Source organism: Pelodiscus sinensis, chromosome 13, assembly GCF_052426305.1.
Source record: "Pelodiscus sinensis isolate ZL-2025 chromosome 13, ASM5242630v1, whole genome shotgun sequence".
NCBI classification, from domain to species: domain Eukaryota; kingdom Metazoa; phylum Chordata; order Testudines; family Trionychidae; genus Pelodiscus; species Pelodiscus sinensis.
In genome coordinates, this window is record NC_143064.1 from 48,378,899 (window position 1) to 48,403,941 (window position 25,043).

The 25,043-nt window shown below is 57.8% G+C and overlaps 1 protein-coding gene across 12 annotated transcripts in view; it reads right to left on the bottom strand.

Annotated features, from left to right (window-relative positions):
• The window catches only part of HDAC8 (histone deacetylase 8), a 47,524-nt gene that overhangs the window by 2,108 nt on the left and 20,373 nt on the right, over positions 1-25,043 (bottom strand). For 2 of the 12 annotated variants that reach the window (XM_075896564.2, XM_075896562.2), the window contains 4 exons: positions 20,073-20,245; positions 18,401-18,495; positions 5,673-5,778; positions 1,856-2,495 (listed from right to left, as the gene is read on the bottom strand). In XM_075896564.2, coding sequence (XP_075752679.1) covers positions 2,473-2,495; positions 5,673-5,778; positions 18,401-18,495; positions 20,073-20,245 — 397 coding nt within the window. In that variant the 3' untranslated portion in view covers positions 1,856-2,472. Of the gene's footprint in view, positions 1-1,855; positions 2,496-5,672; positions 5,779-7,179; positions 7,292-18,400; positions 18,496-20,072; positions 20,246-25,043 lie in introns of those variants that run through there. The other 10 variants (XR_012895617.2, XM_075896563.2, XM_075896570.2 and 7 more) reach the window with 10 other exon arrangements.

The window sequence follows — 25,043 nt, forward strand, 5'->3', positions numbered from 1 at the left end:
GAGCTTCGCCCCCCACTCAGGCCGGTTCGGCCCCGCTCTCACCTCCCAGCGGCTCCAGCGCAGCCCCAGCTCTGCCCGGTGGCCGGGACACGCCGCGCCGCGCTCCGCCTCTTATACCCGCCGCGCTCCCGCACATGGCCCGGCTCGCCGAGCCCGCCCCAAAACGCGGCCGCAAGTCCGGGAGCAGGAGGCGGCTCCTGCCCAGCGCCTGAGCGGAGCCGGCCGCGGGGGGGCCGTGGGAGCGCTCGGCAGGGGCCCCCGCCCGGGACACACGGGGCCGGTCTCTGGCGGGGGCTGGGACGAGGCGGCTCTTGCTCTGGCTGCAGCGTCCGGCCGGACAGAGCTAGGCCCGGCCACTCGGGGACCCTGCGCCCCGGGTCACAGCGCGGCTCCGCGCCCGGGGACGGGCCAGGCCTTTCCTTCCCCCTGGCCCGGAGGGAGCGGGGGCCAGTGTGTTTTCTGGGCCGCAGCTCGCGTGGGTCCTTCGTCCCGGTCCTAGCGCTTCAGTCTGTAGCAAGAGTCCTCCCGAGGCAAGAAGCAAACGGAGCCGGGCACGCGAACCCCGCAGCTTCCCAGACGCCTTGCTTGCCTCTCCGGGCCCAGGCTGGTTGCAAAGCGTAAAGGGCAACAGCAACCGGTGTTTGTGTTTCCATTGGCCGGGGGATTGTGCAAACAGCTTCCCTGCTAGAGACAAGGGGGCAAAACTTCTATGGGACCAACAGGTGCTGGGGAGAGGGGGCGCAGCTGTGTGAGGACGCCCCCTCTTCCAGTCTCTGCTGTCCTGGCACTGGCTACACCCCTGGTGTTGGCAGAGATGTCCCTGTTTGTGCCAGGCCCTTTATTCCCTTATGGATTCCGGGGGGGGGGGGGGGGATGCGCCTAACCCCAGGGTGACCCACTACCACCACTGCAGCAGGACAAAGCGAAGGGCTTGGACCAAGGCGCTGTGGCCTGGGGCAGGGGGTATTAAGCTTTGTCCATGGTGTAAAAAGCTCCCCAGCGGGGCTTTGCCCGTGAAGGGACCCGACTCGTTTTCAACACTGCGGCTCCCTGTCCTGCTCCGGGGAACCCCGGGGCACGTGGTTTCCAGCTGAATTTCTCTCCTTCCGGTTTCACCATTTGTCTTCCAGCTGCCGCTTTCTAGGGCCAGGAGCAAGGTTGATGGTGGCTCCTGCGCCTTGGCTCTGGTCTCCCAGGCGGGCGAACAGGATGCTCCGAGCTTGTGAGTGTATTTGCCCCTCGCTCCACCAGTGACCTCCCTCCTGGTACCTTCAGTAGGGAAATGCCCCTCCCCCAGAGACAAGCCCCAGCCAGCCCTGCCCAACGAGCCAGGGTGCCAGCTGCGTGGGGAGCCCGCTGCGTGGGGAGCCTGCAGCCAGGCCCATTCAGTCGCACTGGCCCCAGTCCATCCATGTTCAGACCTGGAGTCAGACGCTCCTGCATGGTGGGGGCAGGGGGACTAGGGCTGGCGGGCCCCTGCTGTGGCTCCTGCACTCAGCACAGCTGGGACCCTAATCAGAGACACCCCCCCCCCCGGAAGCTGCCGGAATGGCCGGGCAGGGGCAGAGCCCGTCTGCGGAGAGGCCGTGAGCGTGCCGGTCCATCGGCAGCCAGGCCCTGGGGCTAGCACGAGGCCGTTTATCGGCAGGAGCCAGGGCTCCAGCTGCCGGCTGTGATTACACGGGAGCCGCCCGGCCGTTCAGGGGATGTGGCCCTGCTATCAGCAGCAGCAATTAACGGCCCGCCGGGCTTGCTGGCCACGTAGCTCGTCCTGGCCCCCAGCCAGGCTCGGTGGGCAAGCTGCCTCTGGGCTCCTGGCACAGGCTGTGCCATGCTGGCAGCTCAGCAGGAGCCCGCACAGGCCAAGGCCCAGGGGAGGTGGGGATGGAGCCCTGCTGGGCCCTCAGCCTGCGCCTTGCCATGCCCCTGCGGAGGTGGCTCCAGGCAGGTGAGGCCCACCGGGAAGGAAGGGCAACCGGCTCCCCAGCCGTGCACAGAAGCAGGGGTTAGCAGCTCTGCTCTGCTGCCCAGGAAGCCGTTTTTCTGTCCCTCCTCCAGCAGCCACAGAGAATCAGGCCCTTGGCCCAGCCCGGCGGTCGCAGCAGAAACGGTTCAACCCTTTTATTTGTTAAAAACACACCTGGCTAAAAAGACACTTGTCCCACCCACCCCTCCCCCGGCAGGGACGCAGCCTCTCGCTCAGCGCGCCCGAGGCGCACGTCACAGCGGTGTCGCCCGCAGCCCGGCCAGGCCGGGGCCCCTCACAGGACCCGCAGGGACCATGAAAGCAGGTTTGGGGAGAAGCTGTCGGAACAAGGGGCTGGACGGCAGGAGCATGGGGCTGCCATGTGCTCACAGCCACTGGGGTGCCCCCGCCCCCGGCGCTCCCTGGGATGGTCCAGAAGAGGAGGAATTCCTTCCAACGTCCCCCGCAGGCTGCCTTGGCCTCAGGAACCCACCTCTCCTTGGCAGCTAAGTGACGTGCTTCAGGTTCCCTGTAAACAGGAGAGAGCGCCTCAGAGCAGGCTCCTTTGCTTGGTCTTCATCTCTGCTGTGTCTGGGGGGGCCGCCCTCCCGAAAGCCCAGGGACTCCCCTAGAGCATGCTGGGAAACCAGCCTGGTCCCTGGCCGAGTGACAGACAAGCATCTGGCCTGGAGCCTCATCATTAGCTCAGAGAGCAGCCAGGAGCCTGCATGCCCTTAGGCCCGGGGCTCCCCAGGTGCCTGCCCGCCGGGCTGGTGGAGGGGGAGATGCTCCCTAGCAGCCGTGCTGTGTGGGCGAGGGAGGCAGGGAACTGGGCTCATGCTGCATCACAGCAAGCGGTGCATGCCTGGCCCCGGCCTGCTCTCCTGGTGGCGTTTTGCCAGCGTCCTAGTCCCTGCTGACACGCCGGCTGGGGCCAGCGGCTTTCTGCCCTGCCTGGGCCAGGAGTGCACCGGGCAGTGGACCACTCCCTGAACGGACAGCACGAGCCACTCCTGCTGCAGCTCCGAGAAGAGCCCCGGCTGGCGCGAGCCCAGCACTGCTAGAGGAAGGCAGAGCCAGGCCCAGGGCGCTGACCCGAGAAAACACTGGGGGCTGTAGCACATGGCGGCTCCCTGGCCCAGGCTGGGGCCAGCCTCCATTGCCCTGCTCTTGGCACTGTGGGGAAGCAGCTGGTCTATTTCCTGTTCTTCAGGCAGCCAGGTGAGCATCTGGGGTGCAGGCCAGCAGCGCGGCCTGTACTGGGTTCTGTTTGGTGAGCCAGCCTCTCAACACCTGCGGCAGCCTGCTGCACCCTCCAGCGCCGGCAGAGCTGCGTACATTTCAGCCGACTTGGCAGCCTGCCGCCATTTCCAGAGGCGAGGCCCGAGGCAGGCCGCCCCGCTTGGCATGTAGCTACACGCCCTTCTACCACAGCATCCTCGCTAGGGCCTCCCTGGCTCTCCGGAGCAACCTCGCCAACAGGCTTCCCAGCTGTCCTGTCTCTGGCCCCCTTCTCCTGGGCCAGCAGCCCCAGCCCGGCGCCGGGAACAGGCAACACCGGTGCACACCCGGGGCTCTGCACCCAGGCCCTGAACAGGAACGCAGAGCGCATCCCCAAGAGCCCTGCCTAGCTGCCCAGTACTGCAGAAGGCCCCGGCTCCGCTGCCAGCAGTGGCCAGCTGCACAGTCGGGTCTGTAACATGCAGCCGCACCCCAGGGCTGCCCCAGCGCCTGCACGTGAGCAGCCCCCGGAGAGCAGCTGGGCTTTGGCTGGGAAGGGAGAACACCTAAAGTAAGGGCTGAAGCCCAAAGCACTTTCCTCCACCCATCCGGTCTGAACTGCTACTAAGCCTGCAGGTCTGTACTAAGCTGGACACGCAGCAGCGAGCGAAGAGACTTCTCCCCTTCCCCCAGGCAACGGGCAGCACCGATACCCTGTGACGAGCGAGACCCAGGCCGTGCACACACCGTTTTTCTGTCCGCAGGGTAGCGAGCCTGCCCTCCATCTCTCATCACTTCTGCTGGCAGAGATGCCCGTGTGAGCTTGGCAGCAAGAATCCATTCCCGAGTGCTCTTACAGCCGGTTAGCAATACAACCCTAGCACACGGCCCCGTGCTCCACCCTCTCGACAGGCGTTATTCTGAACCAACGCCTTGAAGCATCAACCGCACCAATTTCCAGGTCAGGCTCGAGGCAGCCGTCCCGTCCTAGTGCAACCTCAGTACTAGCAGGCTTTCATTTCGAGTGCAGACACAGGCATCTGAATCCGGTCTGGCACATGGCTCCTATTAAGGACGCCCCTGTCTCTCCCACAAAGGCCCGTGCCTCCGGCGTACCTTCTGAGTGATTGATCATGTGCAGTACAGGGGCACACCTCTTCCTGCCTCCCCTCCCCCCACCGAGGAGAAGTGGTTGTCACTCCACAGGGGTAATCGTAAACCTCCGGAACGCCAAGCCAGTCCCAAAGACAGACTCTACTCCCGTCTGCGGGCGTCAGTGTTACACACCATACAGGAGGCAGAAGAATCTGTTCCCCGTTTACTTCAGACATAGTCCTCAACTCCTGTGACCTGCCACGTACCACTGTAGGGAGCCTCACCTATCTCCCTGGCAGGATTGGCTGGCAGCTGTGTGTTCACACGAGAACACGACAGTCTCTGCTTCGCAGACGTCCCTTTCTTACAAACCAGCATCAGCACTAATCCAAGAATCAAACGCCTTGTTTTCTTGTGGGCCTGTGTGGTGCACCTGAGTCCAGCGCACACCTCTGACACTGGGCGTTTGAGCACAACTTTCCTAGTGCTTCCAGCTCTACACCCGATCGTTAACACTGAACACTAAGGTCCAATTCACTTTTGCGGTTCTGCCATCCACTTAGAGCTCAGGCAGTAACACTAAACTGCTCCGCTTGTGTTCCCCGCAGCATGGCAGGAGGGTTAAACGGATCCCGTACCCAATCACAATACTTACAAAGAAAACAGGAGCAGGAAGCCCTAACCTCCCTCCAGAGCCGGGAGTGTCTCGGTAGCACTCAGTTCCTCCTAGTGCAGCATGGCAGTGGAATCTGGAACTCCAAGGAAGAGCCACACTCTAGCCTCACCTAAGCAGCTGGGCCTGGCCCACCCTTCCCCATAAGCAGCTGAAATGAATTCAAGAAATGTGGCTAGAAGTGGGCATCTTGTGAGCTGTGCGCACAGGAGGGGGTGTTGTGGGGCCCTTGGCTCTGGACACATCCTGTTAATCCAGCAGAGCCCACACCTTTGCCTTTGGGGGCCTAAACTCATTTTGCTTGGCTGATGCTCTGCTGGAGATATGAGCCTGCTCGGCTGGTAACTCAGTCTGTGCTGGCGCAGCAGCCGCAGACCGGTGTAAACAACGAAAGCTGAACAAGTGCTGGGTCTCTGCTGCTGCCTCCCCGTGCGCACGCGAACGACGGCAGCGGACTGGATTTTTCAGCATTCCATGGGCCACAGACCACAGCGCAAGGTCCTGCCTGGAGGTCTTTTGCACTTCACAACAAGCCTGTTACCACCTCCAATGCTGGGCGGAAGGAGGCTGCCTTGTATGTTAGCACGTCAGGCACATGCAGGTCAGCTGCCTAGCCAGGGCCGTGCAGACACCAAGAGAAGTGGTCTCCCCTTTGACGGACCGGTTTGCATTTCCCAGCACCCAGTGGTCTGTCTCCCAGGGCAGGGGGAAGCTCACCTTTGATGGTGCTGAGGATTTCTTGGACTCTGTGTGGCTCGTTGCGGTCTGGCCGGCAGCTCGGCGTGATCTCCAGCACGTAATCAGGACCGTACTTTGTGAAAAACTGCAGGGAAAGGAAACCAGCAAAGTCGGCACTGATCTGGGCGAGGCTCGAGAGGTGTCCCAACAACAGTGCAGTCGGGGAAGCAGCTGCAGGGCACTTGGGGTAGTGGAGACCGATTCCCAGTCAGTTCCAAATGTGCTCCTGATATTCCAGTGAGAGACCTTCTGTCCCGCTCTAGTCCAGTGGCTATTTCCCCATGTCGAGTGCGAAGCCCTGCCCTGCCCTGCCCCTCTCCTCTGCGCAGCTCCTTTAGTCCGCGCCCGCGGGATGCAACTCCACAACTGCTCTAACAATTCAAGTTCCACAGACAGCTGTGATCCAGCACTGCAGCTGTGAATGTAATTGCATTCTTCATCCCCCTTGGCACACCTGGCAAATCCATTTAGCATGGTTACATCACACGGACCCCTGCCTGTATTGAATGAGAACACACAATAAAATCCACACTCTGGCTGCATCTCCATGACACTTTGGAACCCCCGCCCTGCACTATTACTGCACGTTCTTTCCCCGGCATGATCCCTGCGACCTCAGCTCAGAAACGCAGTAAGGAACGGGGCTGTGCACAAGCCTGTTAAACACTTACACAGAATGTGCTACAGATGTGCAACTAAGTGCAGGTTTTCCTATTAGTACAGAATGCCAGGAATTATTGCCTGTGTGATGTCGTTTCATGAGCACACCACTCCAAGCACCGAAACCAGACACGCAGGAGATTTTAAAAATGTGTCTGGTTTTGGCATGCGTGTTAGAAATGGATCTGTTAGAATTCTGACTTAGCCTAAACGGTTGGCCAGTTTGTGAGAAAGGAACGGGACACGCAGGAATCTGGCTTCTTGTAGCAAATCGAGGGACTGCCCCTCCCCCCGGGATTAAACAGCACAGGGCTCTCCTTGGAGGCTGTGACCTCAGGAAAGGTGGCATGTGGCAGCTCGAGGGCAGCAGCTGGGAAAGCTCTCCACCCAGTGCACCAATACCATGCTTCAGTTCTGATGACCAGCAACCACTTCCAGAGGAGGAGAGAAATCTCCAGGACTCGAGTCAGTTCTGAACTTTGCTGGCAGCCTGATGGTGACTAATTCTGCCCCCAGGCCACTCAGAGCAGACACCCAACAGCTAAGCCTTGCAGTCACTTCCCTATCGACCTGGGCGGGATCTGAGGGTGTGGTTTGTACCTGGTCACCACCTTCCTCCTCGGACTGCGGAACACAGCTATGGGTAACTGCTCGCCGGCTTGCCAGTGGAACAACACTGGTACAGGCATTTATGGAACCCGCCACTGAAGGGTAAGGAAGCAGAGAACGTCTTTCATCCTGCCATGCCCCTGCTTCTGCCAGGAAACAGAGTTAAGGGGCCTCCAGGAACGCTCCCGGCAATGCAACAGCGGCTGGAAATTCTCACCTTCTTACTCATCCAGGCTAGATTGTGGCCAGGCTGCCTGCAGGGCCCCGGGGCAGGATTCCTCCTAGAGCAGCAGGAGGCGAAGGCCATGTAAGCGCAAGAGTCATTTCTCCTAGGGTAAGAGTTTCAGAAGCATTCAAAGCCCATTTTCAGAAGAGTCTAAGGCCTAGATCCTCAAGGGTATTTAGGTGTTACACTCCCACTGATTTCAAAGGGAGTAAGCAGCACAGATACCTCTGAGGATGTGGGGGACACCGCGGAACTCTTTGGGAATCTTAGCCAGTCTGCACATCTCCAGCAACCCACGGATTACAGGCTCTAGATTGCAGTTTGCAGGGGAGCTTAGTGGCCTGCGTCACCAGCAGGTCATGATGTGCAAAGCAAGTTACTTCAGGGACTTTACATATTCAGGTGAAAAAGCTGCTAAGCTCCACCAGGTATTTTCCTTTCCTTGCTATAAACATGAGAAATCAAATGCAAACCACTGTAACGTAAGGGCTGCAGAGTTAAAAGGTAAAAAGGTTATGGTTCGAAGAGCAACATTGCCTAGTTGCACTGTTTTCCAGTGAGGTTTATTCCTGGGACAGTACACTATGGCTTATGACATAAGTATAACAGAATCACAGAGACCTCAGGAGGCCATCAAGTCCAGCCCCCTGCCCAAGGCAGGACCAATCCCAACTAAATCAACCCAGCCAGGGCTTTGTCAAGCCGAGACTTAAACACCTCTAGGGATGGAGATTCCACCACCTCCCTAGGGAACCCAGCCCAGTGCTTCACCACTCTCCTAGGGAAATAGTTTTTCCTAATATCCAGCCTAGACCTCCCCCACTGCAACTTGAGCCCATTGCTCCTCGTTCTGCCATCCGCCCCCACTGAGAACAGCCTCTCGCCAGCCTCTTTGGAATCCCCCTTGAGGAAGTTGCAGGCTGCTCTCAAATCCCCCCTCACTCTGCTCTTCTGCAGACTAAACAGACCCAAGTCCCTCAGCCTCTCCTTGTAGGTCATGTGCTCCAGCCCCCTCAGCATTTTGGTCGCTTCCGCTGGACCCTCTCCAATGTGTCCACACCCTTTCTGTAACAGGGGGCCCAGAACTGGACGCAACACTCCAGAAGTGACCTCACCAGAGCTGAATGAAGGGCAATAATCACTTCTCTGGATTGCTGGCAATGCTCCTCCTAATGCACCCGAATATGCCATTAGCCCTCTTGGCTACAAGGGCGCCTGTTGACTCATCTCCAGCTTCTCATCCACTGTAACCCCCAGGGCCTTTTCTGCAGAACTGTTACTAAGCCAGTCAGTCCCCAGCCTGTACCAATGCTTGGGATTCTTCCCTCCCAAGGGCAGGACTTTACACTTGTCCTTGTTGAACCTCATCAGATTTCTTTTGGCCCAATCCTCTAGTCTGTCCAGGTTCCTCTGGACTCTATCCCTGCCCTCCAGGGTACCTACCTCTCCCTCCAGCTTAGTGTCATCCTCAAACTTGCTGAGGGTGCAATCCATCCCCTCAGCCAGGTCATTAATCAAGATGTTGAACAAAACTGGCCCCAGAACCGATCCTTGGGGCACTCCACTAGAAACCACCAACCTGACATGTCCATACAAAGAAGTTATGGACAACAGTCAGGATAATATTGGTGTCAGAGCCTCAACTTTTTCATTTCCAGACTTTAATGTCATACAACTAAATCACAAACTCCACATGAATACAGGTTTCTGCAATTACGTTCTCAGGTATATCTTGCTGTTTACTGAAAAAATTCAGATGTGTTGTATTTAAAAAGTAGAGTCCTAATCCTGCAATTGGCTGCATGTGCAGCCTGTTCCAAGGACTCTATGTGGATTCAGAACGTGTGAATTCTCAACTGTACTGAGATTTTCTATTTTACAACAAAATTCAAGACTCTTAAAACTCCTCAATTAAACATGCAGCAAATGACTCTGGGGTATTTACTTATTTCTGATGGGCTACAGAGGGCCAAGCATGGGAAGACATCCCTACCCCAAAAACCAAAAGGCCAGCTTTGATTCTTTCCGAGATGGGGGATTTTATGAGACTTACGGTTTCTAAAATGGCTACAAACAGCCCAGAGACAGCTGCCATCTTGGAATCAATCCCTGGCAGGCTGGACAACAGCCAAGGGAGGTTTCAAGGCAGCAAAAAGACTCGCTTTGTTTCTCTTGGCAGAACAAAGACAAAGTTCAGAGAAGGCAACTTTGTGCTCCAAGAATGACAAAACCAGATGCCTTCATTGTGCCTCACAGTCATATATCCCCGGGGGAAAACACCCAACCCAACCCAACCCCCCTTTGATATTAGAACCCAATAGTTTAGAACAATCAGTACAAACGTTTGTAGAAATCCTCAAGAGCAGAAAGCAACATGGGCCTAAGCCTGCCTGTCGGGCAAGTCAAGCCTTTGACTCTCCGCTGACATTAGCCACAACTGGCCAACTATGGGGACGCAGGGCATGGGAGAGAAGCCGGGGAGGCGGAAGACATGGCTGCTGCCGGAAAGGGAGTGGAGAGGGGAGAAAGCCAGGAGCAGTGAAAGGCGGGTGGGAGTGGAGAACAGAAAGGGGCAGGAACAGCAGTGCTCCTGAAAGGAAGGAAGCCAAATGCAAGAGCAAGACACGGAACCAGTCAAAGATCTGCAGTCACTGCATGGAAGGCTAGACTTCCTGCTTGGTCTCGCTGCAACTCTCCCACAGCAGACGGGAGCGTGCAGCCCTGCACTTACCACCTGGCCCAGCGACGACCCCGCACAGGCCTCCCACATCAAGAGATGATCTAACGCGGCTTAGCGTGGAGTGCTTCTCTGCCTCCCGGGTGGAGTCTTTGGCCTTTCTTCAAAACCAGCTGAGCTCCTTCCATTGCCTCCTGAGGAAAGCACCGCGGCGCACACGCCTCAGCCACACTGCTGATCCAATGGAAGCCGAATTTGACACTAGCTGGGCACCCTGGGTTACAGGGCCTGGTACGTACTGGGCTGTTCCACTTTCAATTGCCTCGGGGCAACATGCTTCAGCAAATGCTCTGCCCCAGGCTATGAACTCGTAACTGGTTCTCTAGGAAGGGGGCAGAGCCTGGGTTTGGATAGCAGGAAAGTGGCCAGGATTACATTCAACCTGCTCTGTGCTGCTCTCAACACAGCCCAGCCTGACAGCTTGACTGCCAGCTTTCAGTTAATCAGAAGAGGAGTGTGACGTAGTGGGGGTATTGGGCTGCTTTCTATGCTGGCTCTGTGGTAACCCCACTGGCTGCTGCCGGTACCACGGCCCAGAAGGACAGGGAGTGAGACATTATGCAAAGAGGGTCTCTCAAGCTGTCTGACCAGCTACCCCCCATGGAGAGGAACAAAGGAAGGTGGAATGCTGCCCTGGCTGGGGGCGGGGCTGGAAGAGAGTTTAGTTTCCGTCTGGGAGCATGGAGGAGACAGCCTAGGGAAGGGGCTGGAATTTAGGGGTCCAGGCTCCCCCATCTCAAGGGGGGCTGAGGCATCCTAGGCCTGCCCTGGAACCAAATTACATCTGTGCTGTGCTGTGTCCTGGAGAAGCAATAAACTCCCTCTGTTCTACTGGCTGGTGGAGTCCGTTCGTGCCATTTGGGGGTGCAGGAGACGGGGGACCCCAACGCGTCGTCACAATGAGTTCCTATTTAAAGCAAAGAAAATATGGAACCAGGAAGTGCCAGCCCTTGTTTCTCTGTGAGGTGTTGACAAGCTATTAAATCATTAGCAGTTCCTTGCCAGGAGCAGCAGTGTAAAGCCAGGAGCCTGACATTGTCAGCAGCTCTGCGCAGACACAGGCAGAGAAAGCACACGCGGTTATCTCAGAGCCGTGGCAAAGGTTCAGCTGCCGTTTCCGCTAGACGCAGGCCACTTTCCCACCAGCCTCATGTGTTTTGTCGATCTGTTTCCCCGATTCACCTGTCCCCTTATGGACAATGCAGACAGCCTGCACAAAGATCACCAGGTGCAGACGCGCTCAGAACAGTCGGGATGTAGCAGCATGAAAGCAGACAACTCCCAGGAGACATTACAAAGTTCATGACACGAGGGGATCCCCCCGGGATTACTTCAGCGACTGGCAGGTAACCCAAGCCGCTACATCCTTGTGCCTGCAGCAAAGAGACAATTGTCATGGCGGAGCCTGATCAGCTGTGAAGAAGTTTGCAGCACACAAAGGGGAAAGTTGATGTCAGACCCAAGGAGCAATGGGACAGGAACCATCTTGGATGACAGATTATTTCGACTGCATAGCACCTGGCAGCCCCACTGAGATCAGGGCCCCATATGTGACGCACTGTAGGAGCACAAGAGCTAATGATCCAGGTTGGCAAGATGTACAGCGTGGGAGGGAGAATGGAGGCAGAGAGGGATCCTGACTGGTCTAAAGACATCCAACAGGTCAGTGGCAGAGCTGGGAAAAGAACCCAGGTCTTGCGGCCCCAGGCTAGCCACAGAGGAGTCCAACACAGGAATCGCAGACTCCAGGCAGAGCGCAAGACCAGACTCAGGTGGTGAGGGCTTCTGGGATTGACGGGGAAAACGACCCGACCGAGGTGGTGACATCGCTTCGCCCCCTCCGTGCCTGGGAACGGTCAAACCCTCCATGACAGAGACGTGCTCTCTCGGATCTCACGGGGTGCCGCGGCACGTTCAGCCTGCACAAACCAACCGCCCAGCTGCTCCTGCGGGGCAGCAAACCACTAGCTTGCTGGGGATCCAGTCCCCTTCCCGTGCACAGCTTGGGAGGGGAGATTCCCTTTAACAGGTTCAGTTCTTCCGCCCCGGAAGCAGAGGGGAGTGAGGGCGGTACGGGCTGACAGCTCAGCAGGACTTCCGGGCATGAAGCCATCTGCACGTGACCGTGCCTGGAGAAGTCCTGGCCACCCCCGACTCCCCTGCGTCTCTTCGGGGAAGCAAACCTGCATATAAAGGGGAATCTCCCTTCCCTAGCTGCTGGGTCTGAACGCAGCAGGGGCAACGCCCCTTTCAGGAGACTGTCCCCTTTGTAAAGTCTGGGACCCTGCGCACACCAAAGCCAGCCCCGCTCTGGCAGTACCGGGTGAAGGGCCTTTAGGCCCCGCACTGCTGCTCTGTAGCTGGGAGTCTGCCTGTTAAGAACTCCTAGAACCACATTCCGAAGGAAGCTTCCTCTTACTGTAGCTCCAAGCAAGGCCAGGGCTTGGCTGTGCCAGGACAGTGGGGCTGCTGCTCTCAAAACCAGCAGGCAGGTGTAAGGGGCTGGCTGAGAAAGCACCTTCCCTCCTCCTGGACTTCCCCAGCCCCCACATTCGGGTACTCTGAAGCCCTCCCCTCAGCTTCGTATGGGGAGGTGGCTGGCTATTCCCTTGGAAAGGGCCCAGTTTGCTGCTTTGCTCACTCTGGCTGGGGAGCGCGGGGGGCACACGAGCATGGACCTCCCCCAGCTGTGTGCGCTGGAGCTGCAGCAGCCATGGAGCGGCACCTCTCACCCGGCCCCAAGCTGCTGCGGTACGAGGGGGCTGGGTCGTCCCCTCCCCAGGGCAGCCTTGTCCTGACCCCTCCTCCCAGAGCAGCAGTTCACATGAAGCCTGGCCAGTTTCATGGTACCCTCCAGCCCCAAATGAATGGGGTTAAGGGCCAAGCGGCAGCGGGGAAACCTGCTAGTAAGAATAAAGTCGTGTGGCTGGTGGTGGAACAGGCGAGTGCGCGAAGGAGACGCCCCGTCTGGCCCGAGCTCCCTGCAGCGTCGCCCTGGCCATGCGTTGCCTGGATTCGGGGGGAGGCACGGGAGAGCAGTTACACACACGGTGCAGAGCCGGCCTCAGATCCAACCCGAGGAGCTTCGGGCAATGCTCCCGGCTGAGCCGAGCCTGCAGGCCACTCCGCTCAACGGGGGAAATGCAGCCCGCGCCGCTGCCTGGAAGACCAGAGCAGGCGCTAGCCCCTCCAGCTGGGGCCAGTTAATAGCCAGGGGGATGAGCATGGCTGGCTTTGCCAGCTCCAAACAGCAACGCAATGACCACAGGCGACGCGGAACTGGGCACCGTTAACCCTTCCAGGCCCAAATCCAAGCTGCCCTGCCCTTCTTGCACCAAAGGGCCCAGTGCTGCTGGAGTCCCACCACGAAGACCCAGGCCAACAGAGGCTGGGTGTGTCTTGCACTACACGCTTGCTCCTTTAACCAAAGGGGTCTCCAGACATGCAAGCCTGGGCGGTTGCTCTGCTTGCCATTCGCAGCTGGGGGCGCTATCCAAACGCACGCTGGGTGCTCGCCCTGCTCCCTGCACGTCTGACCGTGTTTGATTCGCTAATCGACAGGAGCCAGCATGCCCTGGTCTTGTTCCTGGGCCCGCACGTCAGCCCTACCAACGCCGCCTGGCCCCCGTTCCTGGACCTCCGAGGAGAGATTAGCGCTAATGGGCCAAATTGGCTTCTATCACCTTCCGAAACTAGGCTCTGACTCGCTTCCTCTTGTCAGGGCTGGCAGCATTGGCCAGATCCCAGCCCGGGAGAACAAACTGTCTGTTCTCGGAGCGGTACCACGTGGGCAGCCCCATCCTGCCTCCCAGCTTGCAGGGGCCATCCGGGGGTGAAAGGCTCCTGCGGTACAAAGGGTTACGCAGATGAGGCCAGAGCACGGCATGCTAAAGCCTGCAGCCATGCCCCCACCAGGCCACGGCGGCGCTGCGGGCTGGTTCCGAGGAGCACCCGACGCCGAGACTCTCCAGACTGGGCTGGAAGGTTCCTGAATCTGCCAGTGCTTCCTGCTGCTGATTGGATGCTGGGATCCCGGCCCTGGGTCATTGCTGCTGGTACCAGGAGACGGAAAAGCAGAACAGCCGTAGGAAGGAAAAACCATCAAACCGAACTCTCGCCAACCTTGGGGTGAAAGTGCTGACGCAGGGTGGGCGTCTTGCCAGTGCCTAGCCCCGAAGCAGCTCTTCCTCGCAATGGGAAAAGGCAGAGCCCCGAGCTGGGAAACGAACCAGGCCGGGACAAAGGCTGCTACGGAAGGTGGAGGGAATGGCACCTTGACCGCCGACGCCAGGACTCTGCATCCGCTCCATCCAGCGGGCAGAAGGGGCCGGGCCTGAGTGACACCTCTCTGCTTGTGCAGCTTGCTGGCCGGCTGCACCCGCCTCGCCAGCCCCTCGCTCCATCCAGCCGAAAGCGCAGACCACTCTGGCTATTCTTTCCGACACGGGCCCCGCTGACTGCTCCTTCTCTGACAGGTCCCTGGGGGAGGGCTGGAATCACCACACCGCCACTCCCTGGAGGCCGGCCAGCGCCTGTTGGCTTGGAGGGGAGCGGCATGCGACCGTCTCTTGCGGGGAGGTGGAGTTGGCCTGCAGCGCGCGGGGAAGAATGAGCTACTCCTTCCAGTGCAAGCCGAGGAAGACTGGGTGGGAGCATGATGGGATGCAGGGCATTCCAGAATGATGGGTCCAACGCTTTTTCCTTTAGAAGCACGTGGCCAGCGCACCAGTCCTGGCACGACCATCCCGTCCCCTGGCATTTCAGAGGCTGGTGGGAACTGGCCCCCCGCCCCCTCCCTGCCTGGGCAGTGGTCACAACCCTGGAGAATCCCCCTCGGGATTCATGGTGCGTGCAAAGGGAGATGCTCACGGCTGCTCTTCAGGCCCACGAAGCTGACGGAAAGAACCTGCCTTTGAGCTGCAGCGGTTCGCGGTGGATTCATCACTGTGGGCTGCGTAACTGGGGCACACGTTACCTGGGCTGCAGGTGGCAGGGCAGCAGCAGCCTGGACCCCAGCATGCAACTCTCCTGGACCCCTCCATGTGGGGCTGGGGGCAACCAAGACTCTGGAGCCTGCAGGAAGCCCTCAACCTCGTGGGGCCAGACAGCATGCTTGCTCCCAGCTGCCCACCAGGCAGGCGAGCCAGCAGCCCGGCCAGTAACACGCAGCTGGGCTTGGAGTGCGAGGGGCAGGCCAGCCGCAGGTTGAGAGCCGCTACATCAGACTGACATAGTGCGGGAGGGGCATGTCCTTTAGTGGGCCAGCTTCTACTGGGAAGAGCCGTACTGACATGCGGCACACCCCATACGGACCGTCTGCACGAGACCCAGCTGGTCACAGCACAGTCTGGCCCAGCCCAGATGCTTTGGGACTCCAGATCTAGTCGCTACATTTGGGGAACTTGCCCAGGAGAACACTGCCAGCGCAATGCAGAGCCCAGCGGTGGGACAGGGACAGGGACAGGTCCTTTATGTGGTGCACACGCCACCCCAGAGACGGGGGGGGGGGGGGAGAGGGCCAACTGCACACGCCCAGCCCTAGAGAGAAGGCCAACTGCACACGCCCAGCCCCAGGGCGGGCGGGTGGGGGGGAGGGCAAACTGCACACGCCCAGCCCCGGGGGTGGGGGGGAGAAGAGGGCCAACTGCACATGCCCAGCCCCAGAGGGCGGGGGGGAGAGAAGGCCAACTGCTTCCCTCCATAGCTGACAGTGGGAGCTGGGGACAGCCAGAGCCAAAACCAATTCAAAGCAGAACAGGGCCTCTGCAGGCGAGGGGCTGCCCAGGGCCTCACCTCTCCTGAGGTGGTGGGTAGCACAAGCAGAGGGACTGCTTCCCTTCACCTGCTTTGGCTGCTCCTCCTGTGGCACCCCCAGCCTCTTGGCAGCAGGTACACAACGTATGTTGCCAACCCACCGGGAGGGCAAATGAAGCCAAGTGCTGAGGTGCTCCTGTTCAGCAGGGAGGGGGGGGGGGTTAAAGAAAACACACACAATCTTTCAGCGTTCTTGGCAAGACAGCCAGTTGCAGGAATTGTCCCGCTTGGTCAGAGCATGAGCACTAGAAGCGCATGCGATCGCCGTGAGGGAAACGGGAGCAGCACAGCTCGACCCTGCGACAGGAAATCCTTTCCAAGGGAACCTGGGCAGTAGCCTGGGGGTGAAAGCTGCAAACTGCTCCATGGGTTTCACAGCAGGGTTATGCATGTATCTGCCACGGAGAGCAGGAGAACCAGAGCTCTCCACGCCCACCTGGAAAGCAGCACCCACAGATGCCCTTTTAAACATGCCCAACATCGACTCCTCTGGCCACCGCGGAGCAGTGGCACAAGCCATGGCGTTGCTCCGTCCTCCTGCGTGCTGTGCTTACAGCAACACGTAGCAAGGAACCGTCGGCCCTGGCCACGGCCCACCACTGTGGTAGCTGCATTCACTGCTCACAAGTGCACTGGGTCCCTCCGCAGCTCCTCAGCCTTCTGTCTCAATTACCCTAAGTAGTTACGTTGCCCTCAAGCTGTGTCACTTGGCTCTCGCCGTCTTTACCTGGACCACTGCAGGTATTCAACAGGGGCCCTGGTATGCAACTTGTGCATGCGGACAATGGACCAGCTCTCCGGAGTGGTGCCATCATCTCAGCCAAGACCTGAGCAACGCCAGGGCTTCGGCTTGCTCTTGCAGCTTCTTCGGAGGGACTTTGTCAAAGGAGTTTAAAAGGCCTTTTAAACATCCAAATAACTGGGACTCAGCTGGCACCACGATGCTGAGACATGAGTGCAGACAGACGGAGGGAGCGCTGAACTGCAGTTCCTTTCCCTCAATGCTCTTCGCCTAGGGCTGTACAGCTCCACCCGCCTCTTTTCAGCAAGTCATCTGGCATTTAAATAAGGATCAGCATCACACTGCTTGCCCTGAGCACTATCCTGTAGAAATGGTGCAAAGCAAAGGCATGGGTCAGCCTAGGTGATCCAAGGGGCTTTAAGCAGAGGGGAGGCCATTTGATGCCTGGTAGGAGAGGCTGTTCCAGACACAGCGGGAGAAAGCACGAAGGAGGAACAGCCGAGCTCGGGGCACAGCATGCAAGCAGGCAGGAGTCCGGAGATGGTAGCTGGGCTAGCAGACCAGAAGGATGAGTGCGCCTTCCCAGGACAACCATTCCTAGGCGCTTGGGTTTGGAAACGCAGCTTACAAAGACGCAGTTCCTACACCTCCTCTGTCCCTCGACAGCTGATTTGCTGGCTGAACCAGCTGATGCCCACACTTCACTACAGGCAGCGATGCTGTTGGTACTCTCCTTCATGGCCCGACAGCCAGGCACTAAGATCACAGAACTGGCTGCAGAGCATCTGCTTAACCCTTACTGATGGCCGATGGCTCGACAAAAGGAATGGGGATTTCTGCAGGGCAGCCGGTGCAATGCCTCCCCTCACCGGATCCCAGGCCCTTCCAGCCACTGGCTCTGGGGCCACCCCCAAGCACATGGCCGTTTGCTAACATGCACTCAAGACGGCTCACTGAGCAATCCCTGGAGCATGCAGGCGCTGCAAGGCTCCAGGAAGCTGCTGGCCAATCGCAGAGCAAGCCCAGCTCTGCCAGCAAAGCTGCCCCATACCAAGCCCATACCCCAGATGCAAAAGGCAGATGGCTTGGGGCCCAAGCGATGCTGGTCTCTGCATGGCACCATCCTCCAGCTGCTCCAGGTCAGCACTGCACTAACCCCTCCGGGCCAGGAGCACTCAGACGGATTCCGAACTGGCACCTCTCTTACTCGCCACATAGACGCGAGGGTCACTCACATGCTCGCCAGCTATGGCCAGAGGTTCCCATTTACACAGGCCTCTTGCACCTTACAATCGCTGTCCCCCGCTGGCGAGCTCGACTCTGAAATCCATTTCCACCCCAGGCACTTGCTCTGTGCCTCCTCCTGGGCGCCTCCGGAGAGGGCCACTCCCGACGTCCGAGACAGCTGAGCCCTCCACTTTGGCTCGGCAGGGCTGCTAGCACTGGACCTTGGTGGGGGACAGAAGAGCCCTGAAGCATGTACTGGAAGGTGCAAATGTGTCCCTAGCCAGCATTCCTCTATGCTGCTCCTAGTCCTGGGGAACACCTTGCTTGCACTGAAAGAACAGCACCTGCCTTATGACCCTGGGGAAAGCAGCTGTTGGCACCGTCTGGAAGTTGCCTCTGGAACTTTCTAGAAATCTGGGGAAAACAGGGAGCAATTTAACAGGAGAGGGGGCTTGCTTTTTTCTGGTGAAAATATGTGCACGTCCCAAAGAGCTCTTTGTGCAACCAGGTGAACCCCTCTCAAACTGCCTGGCTTCTGAGACGCAGCTGGTCTCGGGTTCTGGAAACAAGAGTCCACTGTGCTACTGGGACAGTGTGTCATTGTTACAGGAGCGTCTCTCAGCAAAAGCCGTTTCGATTAGGTGGAATGACTCAGCTCTTGCGCTAGAAGGGCTGGTTTGTCAGAGCCTTACCTCGTGATCAGGGATCTCGGAGGATAGTGTTCTCCCCACGATGACCCCAGTCAAGTATGTCCAGCAGCGAGCTGTGTTGGCAAGGTTGTAGCCTCCTGTCTCCACCAGGAATTGTGAAATTAGGAAGGGGAAGGGGAGAGAACGAGAGAGCCCGTTTTAATGAAAGGAATGCATTGTGAGACGCAAGAGACTTGGTATCTGCCATGCAGAGGAACGAGGCTTTTTGGTTACTCTTCTCGGGTGGAGCACTGGAGTGGTATTTTTCACCTGTTGAATGCACATGCTTAGCTAAAGCAGTAAGTCACCTGAACTAAGGGAGACTTGCAAAATTGAACCCAGAGGTCACCTCAGCCATTGCACATGCAATATCATCTACTGCTCCAGCTTCGCTCCCAGGGATGCCTGCAAGCCTTTGACTCTGGGGCCAAGGAGGCATGCTGGGGAGGCAGAGGCTCATGCTCAGCATGGAAGGAGTTAGCAGGAGTGGAGCAGAGCCGACTAATCCGCTACAGCAGTTTGGGATCTGTTCTAACCCCCATTGGTGACCCACAGCGAAGTCACGGATAAACACCACTGAGCATTGCTGGTAAGATTTCCATTGGCCCCACCTCTCAGCATGCATGCCCCGAGGGGGGGACAAGAGGGGAATATGCTCTTCTTTAAAAGTGGGGAGAAACCATGGAGGCAATGGGAGCGGTGAAAGAACCCCAAGTAGGTTCAGCCCCAAATGAACACCCCCAAGTGGGGCTCCGCTAGTCACAAGGGCAGCACTGCCGATGTTCTTCCAGTCACACCACCCGGAGGCCTTTCCACGAGTGACGAGTAACAATCCAAACTCCACTTTGGAAGAGTGGCACCGATTCTCACACTGCCCCTGCAGCCCCCACGGCCATCGTCACTGCTGGAACGGAGCCATCGGGGGAACGCAGTTCTGTTTTCCCTCAGACAGCGGCTACTTTGCTCACTTCTGGACAAGTGGCAGCTGAACCCCCTCCTCCGGGCCTCTCCTCACTCTCCCAGCCCGTTGGAACAGGGGACAGCCACCCAGCAACGGCGGCAGCGAGGGCAATTTTTAGGCCCGCTCTCTTGGCCATGCTGCTAGAGGATAACGTTAGCCCCCCAACGGTAGCTGCCACTCAGACCGCCGACGCTGTGGGCAAGGCATCTGCCAAAGGAAGCCGAGGAGATCCCTGGGACAGCGCTGGCACAGAATTGCTTGTTGGCTGAGTGGCAGAATGCGCTACAGGCCAAGCACGCAAGGGGCTTCCACCACAGCCAAACCTCTGGTTTACCAGGAATGCCACCAGTGCCCCCGAGAGCGGCCTGCTGCCAAAGGCGCCAGGCGAGGCCGGGAGCAGAGCGCCTGCCTTTCAAGAGAAGCCCTGCCGCACAGATCACAAGAGCTGGGGCTTAAAGCAGCCATTGAGCAGACAGGGTCAGAGGTCACTGGGGTTACCAGCTCTGGTCTCTGGAGAAGCCAAGAAACCTTTAACCCAGGATCTGGGAGCCAGGGGCGGAGACTGGGATCTGCGGGCCCCAAGGAGGGGAAGCCTGTGTACTCAGTGTACCCCAGTGCACTCTCCGGCCCTTCAGCTGCCCTTCTCAGCCGCCGCCGCTCCCAGGAGCAAAGGGGCTCGCTTTCCAAGAGCAGCATGAGCTACGGTGCACTTACCCCCGCCCAGGACGAGAGTCGCCAGCTGCCACTGGAGAACGTACTTCAGACACTTGCCAATCCCCACCGGAGTCATGTTGAATGAGCACATGGGGTCCCCAGCGATCGTATCTGCGCCCAGCTGGAGGACTACTGCTTCCGGGTTGAACGCCGTGTACACCTCCTTCAGCACACTGCAGGCAATAAACCAAAGCCGAGTTGCCCACAGGGCCAGAGACAGCTAACCCACCCCTTTACTCAGCCTTTCCAACCGCTGGCCAGGGTTTGCAGTCTGAGCAAAGGACTTTCCTGTTTCCCAGAACACCGCTCTGGTCAGGCCTGGACTCTGCTCTCAGTCCCACGGTACACTAACCGGGCCTACAGGCGGGCGGGCAGGGATTCTGCAGTACCAGATACACCAACAAAGATCCAGCCAGCGGCTCCAAAAATGTGGTCCACAGATCACCCGTGGGAAGAAATCGCTTCTGCTTCAGCAAAGAGGGAGAAAACTATCCGCAGATCTCCCTGGACCCCATGTGACAAACTAGGGAGCTGGTTTTGGGGAAGACTCCTTCCTGACAACACCTCACGTTTCCCTGCGGGTCAGCAGGCGCATCAAGCATCGGCAGAACTCCAGCCGCGGCTGCACTAGCGCGTGGGTGCAGAACGGGGCAAGCCTCAGCCGTGTTAGTGTGTGGCTGCAAACACAAGGAGCCGGGCGGCACTGTAGCGACTAGCCCATCTGAGCAGGAGCTTCCGTGGGGAAAAAGCACTTTGTCAGCTGCACCCCACCACGTGGCTTTTCCCAGGCAAGCTGGTGCCCGAATACAGCTGCTAGTCCCTAAGGTGCCCCAGGGCTCCTCGCTGTGACACGTGGACAGTCCAAGTGAGCTGCACAGGCCTGCAGGACCAAGGCCCGGGTGAAAGCACTACTTCCCTCCTCGGCGTGGGCTTGTCTCCCTGGGGCCAGTTCGCACCGTGCTGGGGGCCATGCAGGCACTGCTGCTGCACACGCACTGTCCCGAACGCACTCGGATCTTCTGCCGGGCAGCTTGCAGCGTGCAGCAACTTCAAGCAGGAAGCACACAGCAGACGCCCCTTCCAGGGGCTGGAGCGTGCAGAGTCTGCCAGGCCACGAGTGGCCAGTCCAGCGCCGTGCCAAGGGTGACAAGCTCAGGGAGCAGCCCAGCCCGGCCAAGCTGGGGTCAGCTACCTGCGCTTACAGCCCATCAGAGGAGCGTGGCCTGGCCTGGGGGCGTGTCTAGAGGCCTCCGTCCCAGGGCTCTCAGACCAGCATCTTTCAGCAGCTCTAAATTCACTCCCAGCACGGACGTGGCCGAGGATAAGTGCCCCTTTGTTCCATACGGAAAGGGCAGAAGAATGGGGCCTCCTGACTGGCATGCAGCTGGGAAGGGAGGGGGAGGAAACCTCTCCAGTGTCTCGAGTGAAAGATGAATGGAAACCAGAATGCCATGAGCAGGGATGAGGCAGACCCAGGAAGGGCTGGAGGCGTCAGACCTTCTCCTAGCTAGCCACGGGTGAATCTCAGCACGCTTTGTGGTTTTGAAACGTTTCGAAGAGTTCCCAACGTCTGGGCTTCTCTTCAAGCATTTACCTTGCCCGCTGAAAAACGAGCAACGGAATCGTCCCCAACCTTCCCGGGACAGCGCCCCGAACCCCCAACCATGGCCCCCCCACTCTCCTCCCACCTGCCACAGCACCCAACCTCACAGGCTGGCTCTGCCTCTCCCGTAGCCGAACCAGATCCTCATCTGACCGTGGGATGCTAAATAGCGGTTAATTGAACAGTCACGTACCCTCCTGAATTCTGATTGGTTAGTCGACTGTTCTATAGTCCACGGGCAGGGCCGGCAGCCGGTGTGCTCTGGCCTCGCTCCCAACAAGCCCCCTGCCACAGCAGCGCGAGGGGCCAGCGGGAGCTGGTCCACAAGGGGAGCCCGCTGAAAAACCAGCTCCCCCCTCAGACCGGCTGCCTGTCGCCCAGTGCTGCCTCTGATACAGAGGCAGCAGTGTGGGGTGGCAGCAGCCCATCGGCGGGGGGTTGAACGCTGTTCAGTAGCCCCTATGGGACGCCTATGGGGGCAGGCAACTGACCATCACAGAACATCCTCCCCACAAACATGTTTTCCTGGCACCAAGACAAAAGGGACCGCGTGGAGAATGGGCTCTCTTCTCACTCCAGGAGCCGTCTCCCTAGTGCCGGGCGAGGCACACTCATTAGGACGGGGGCCAGGGAAAGCCCTGAAAACGAAGCTGCCCCTGGCACCCAACCCTAACCCTGCACCATCTTCAACCCAGGGAAGGGGCTGGGCAACCGCACTCTGCCCCGGGCCCCGCCTCCCTCTGCCTCCTTCCACCCAGCTTTGCTGGTCTCTGGCAGCCTTCAGCTACACTATTGTAAGGACCTATCAGACTTGTAAAAGATCAAAGGTCCTGCCTCGGCCTCCGCGCCACACTGCAGCAATTACTAACAATGACATTGAACCGGGTTCAGAGCTGCCCTACACAATTATCCAAACGCCATACCGCCCGGGAGCAGGCAGGAGTGTCTCTTCTAACACATTACCAAGACAGTTTCCCCAATTATCACCTGTAATACCATTAACTCACAAACATCCCACTCTCCCTACCTTTAATATCAGCAATTCACAGACACTTACCTTCCTTCCTTCCCCTTCCCACCCCCCCGCATCCCCCTTCTGTTCTGCAATGTGATTTGTCCTTTTCATATTTGTTCATTTTTTTTAATTGTATCCTTTGGTATATATGGTTGTGACTACTTTCTTCCACTATTTGATCTGAGGAAGTGGGTCTGGCCCACGAAAGCTCATCACCTATTAAACCATCTTGTTAGTCTTTAAAGTGCTACATTGTCCTGCATTTTGCTTCTTCTAACACAGAAGCGTTCACACACGTGCACTATTATTTAGAGAGGCCAGTTCAAAGTGCACATGGTTTAACGCCCTTTTTATTCCTTTATCTCGTTGTGCTGCAACAGATCCGTCCTAGAGGATGAGGAAGGCTGTTGCCGCCAAGACGGAGGAACGTGGCATGGGTCTGCCTCACTTCTTACTGGGACTCGGCTGCGGGAAGGCCGAAGAGCAAGCGCCGAGTCTGGCTACTGGCCAGAGGAAAAGCGGCCAATGAGCAGGGCCCGTCTCGCCAGCAGGGGTCACTGGTGAGAAGAATACAAGGAAATACTTGGCAGAGGGAGTAGTCCCGTTTACAGAATTCATTGTCTCAGAAGGTTGCAGGAGCCAACCCATGACTGCTTGGGAAATGGATAATTGACTCCATGGTTATTGTTCTAGCTCTGAAAAAAAGGCAGACGGAAGGGACCTTTTAGCTCCTTTAATGCTCTCCAGGGCAAGCCAAGGTTTTCCCACTTAGTACATTTGACTTCACAACTGTTTTATCAGGAGATTTTCAGTGTGCTCTGTTTGAATAGTTTTACATTCGGGTTTAAATCCCAACCTGAGTCACAAGTAAAACAAGGGGTGGGGCCCTTACTGGATGAGGGAGGTAACCTAGTGACAGATGATGTGGGGAAAGCTGACGTACTCAAGGCTTTCTTTGCCTCTGTCTTCACGGACAAGGTCAGCTCCCAGACTAATGCACTAGGCAACACAGTATGGGAAGGAGGCGGGCAGCCCTCGGTGGGGAAAGAACAAGTTAGGAACTATTTAGAAAAGCTAAACATGCACAAATCCATGGGTCTGGACTTAATGCATCCGAGGGTACTGAGGGAGTTGGCAAATGTCATTGCGGAGCCTTTGGCCATTATCTTTGAAAACTCGTGGAGATTGGGAGAGATCCTGGATGATTGGAAAAAGGTAAATGTAGTGCCCATCTTTAAAAAGGGAAGAAGGACAATCCAGGGAACTACAGACCAGTCAGTCTTACCTTAGTCCCTGGAAAAATCATGGAGGGGTCCTCAAGGAATCCATTCTGAAGCACTTGGAAGAGGGGAAAGTGATCAGGAATAGTCAACATGGATTCACCAAGGGAAAGTCATGCCTGACCAACCTGATTAGCTTCTATGATGAGGTAACTGGCTCTGTGGACGTGGGAAAGTCAGTGGATGTGATAGACCTTGACTTTAGCAAGGCTTTTTATACAGTCTCCCACAATATTCTTGCCAGCAAATTAAGGGAATATGGATTGGATAAATGGACTGCAAGATGGATAGAAAGCTGGCTAGACTGTCGGGCCCAGTGGGTAGTGATCAACGGCTCCATGTCAGGTTGGCGGTCGGTTTCTAGAGGAGTGCCCCAAGGATCTGTTCTAGGGCTGATTTTGTTCAGCATCTTTATGAATGACCTGGCTGAGGGGATGGATTGCACCCTCAGCAAGTTTGCAGATGACACTAAGCTGAGGTAGAGGTAGATACGCCGGAGGGCAGGGATAGGGTCCAGAGGAACCTAGACAGATTAGAGGATTGGGCCAAAGGAAATCTGATGAGGTTCAACAAGGGCAAGTGCAGAGTCCTGCCCTTGGGACGGAAGAATCCCAAGTATTGTTACAGGCTGGGGAACAACCAGCTAAGTAGTAGTTCTGCAGACAAGGCCCTGGGGGTTACAGTGGATGAGAAGCTGGATATGAGCCAACAGGGCGCCCTTGTAGCCAAGAAGGCGAATGGCATATTCGGGTGCATTAGGAGGAGCATTTCCAGCAGACCCAGAGAAGTGATTATTCCCCTTTATTCGGCTCTGGTGAGGCCACATCTGAAATATTGTGTCCAGTTCTGGGCCCCCCCACGATCGAAAGGATGTGGATGCATTGGAGAAGGTCCAGCGGAGGGCGACCAAATGGGGCTGGAGCATACGACCTATGAGGGGAGACTGAGGGATTTGGGTTTGTTTAGTCTGCAGAAGAGCAAGGGGGGATTTGAGAGCAGCCTGCAACTTCCTGAAGGGAGGTTCCAAAGAGGATGGCGAGAGGCTGTTCTCAGTGGGGGCAGGTGGCAGAACA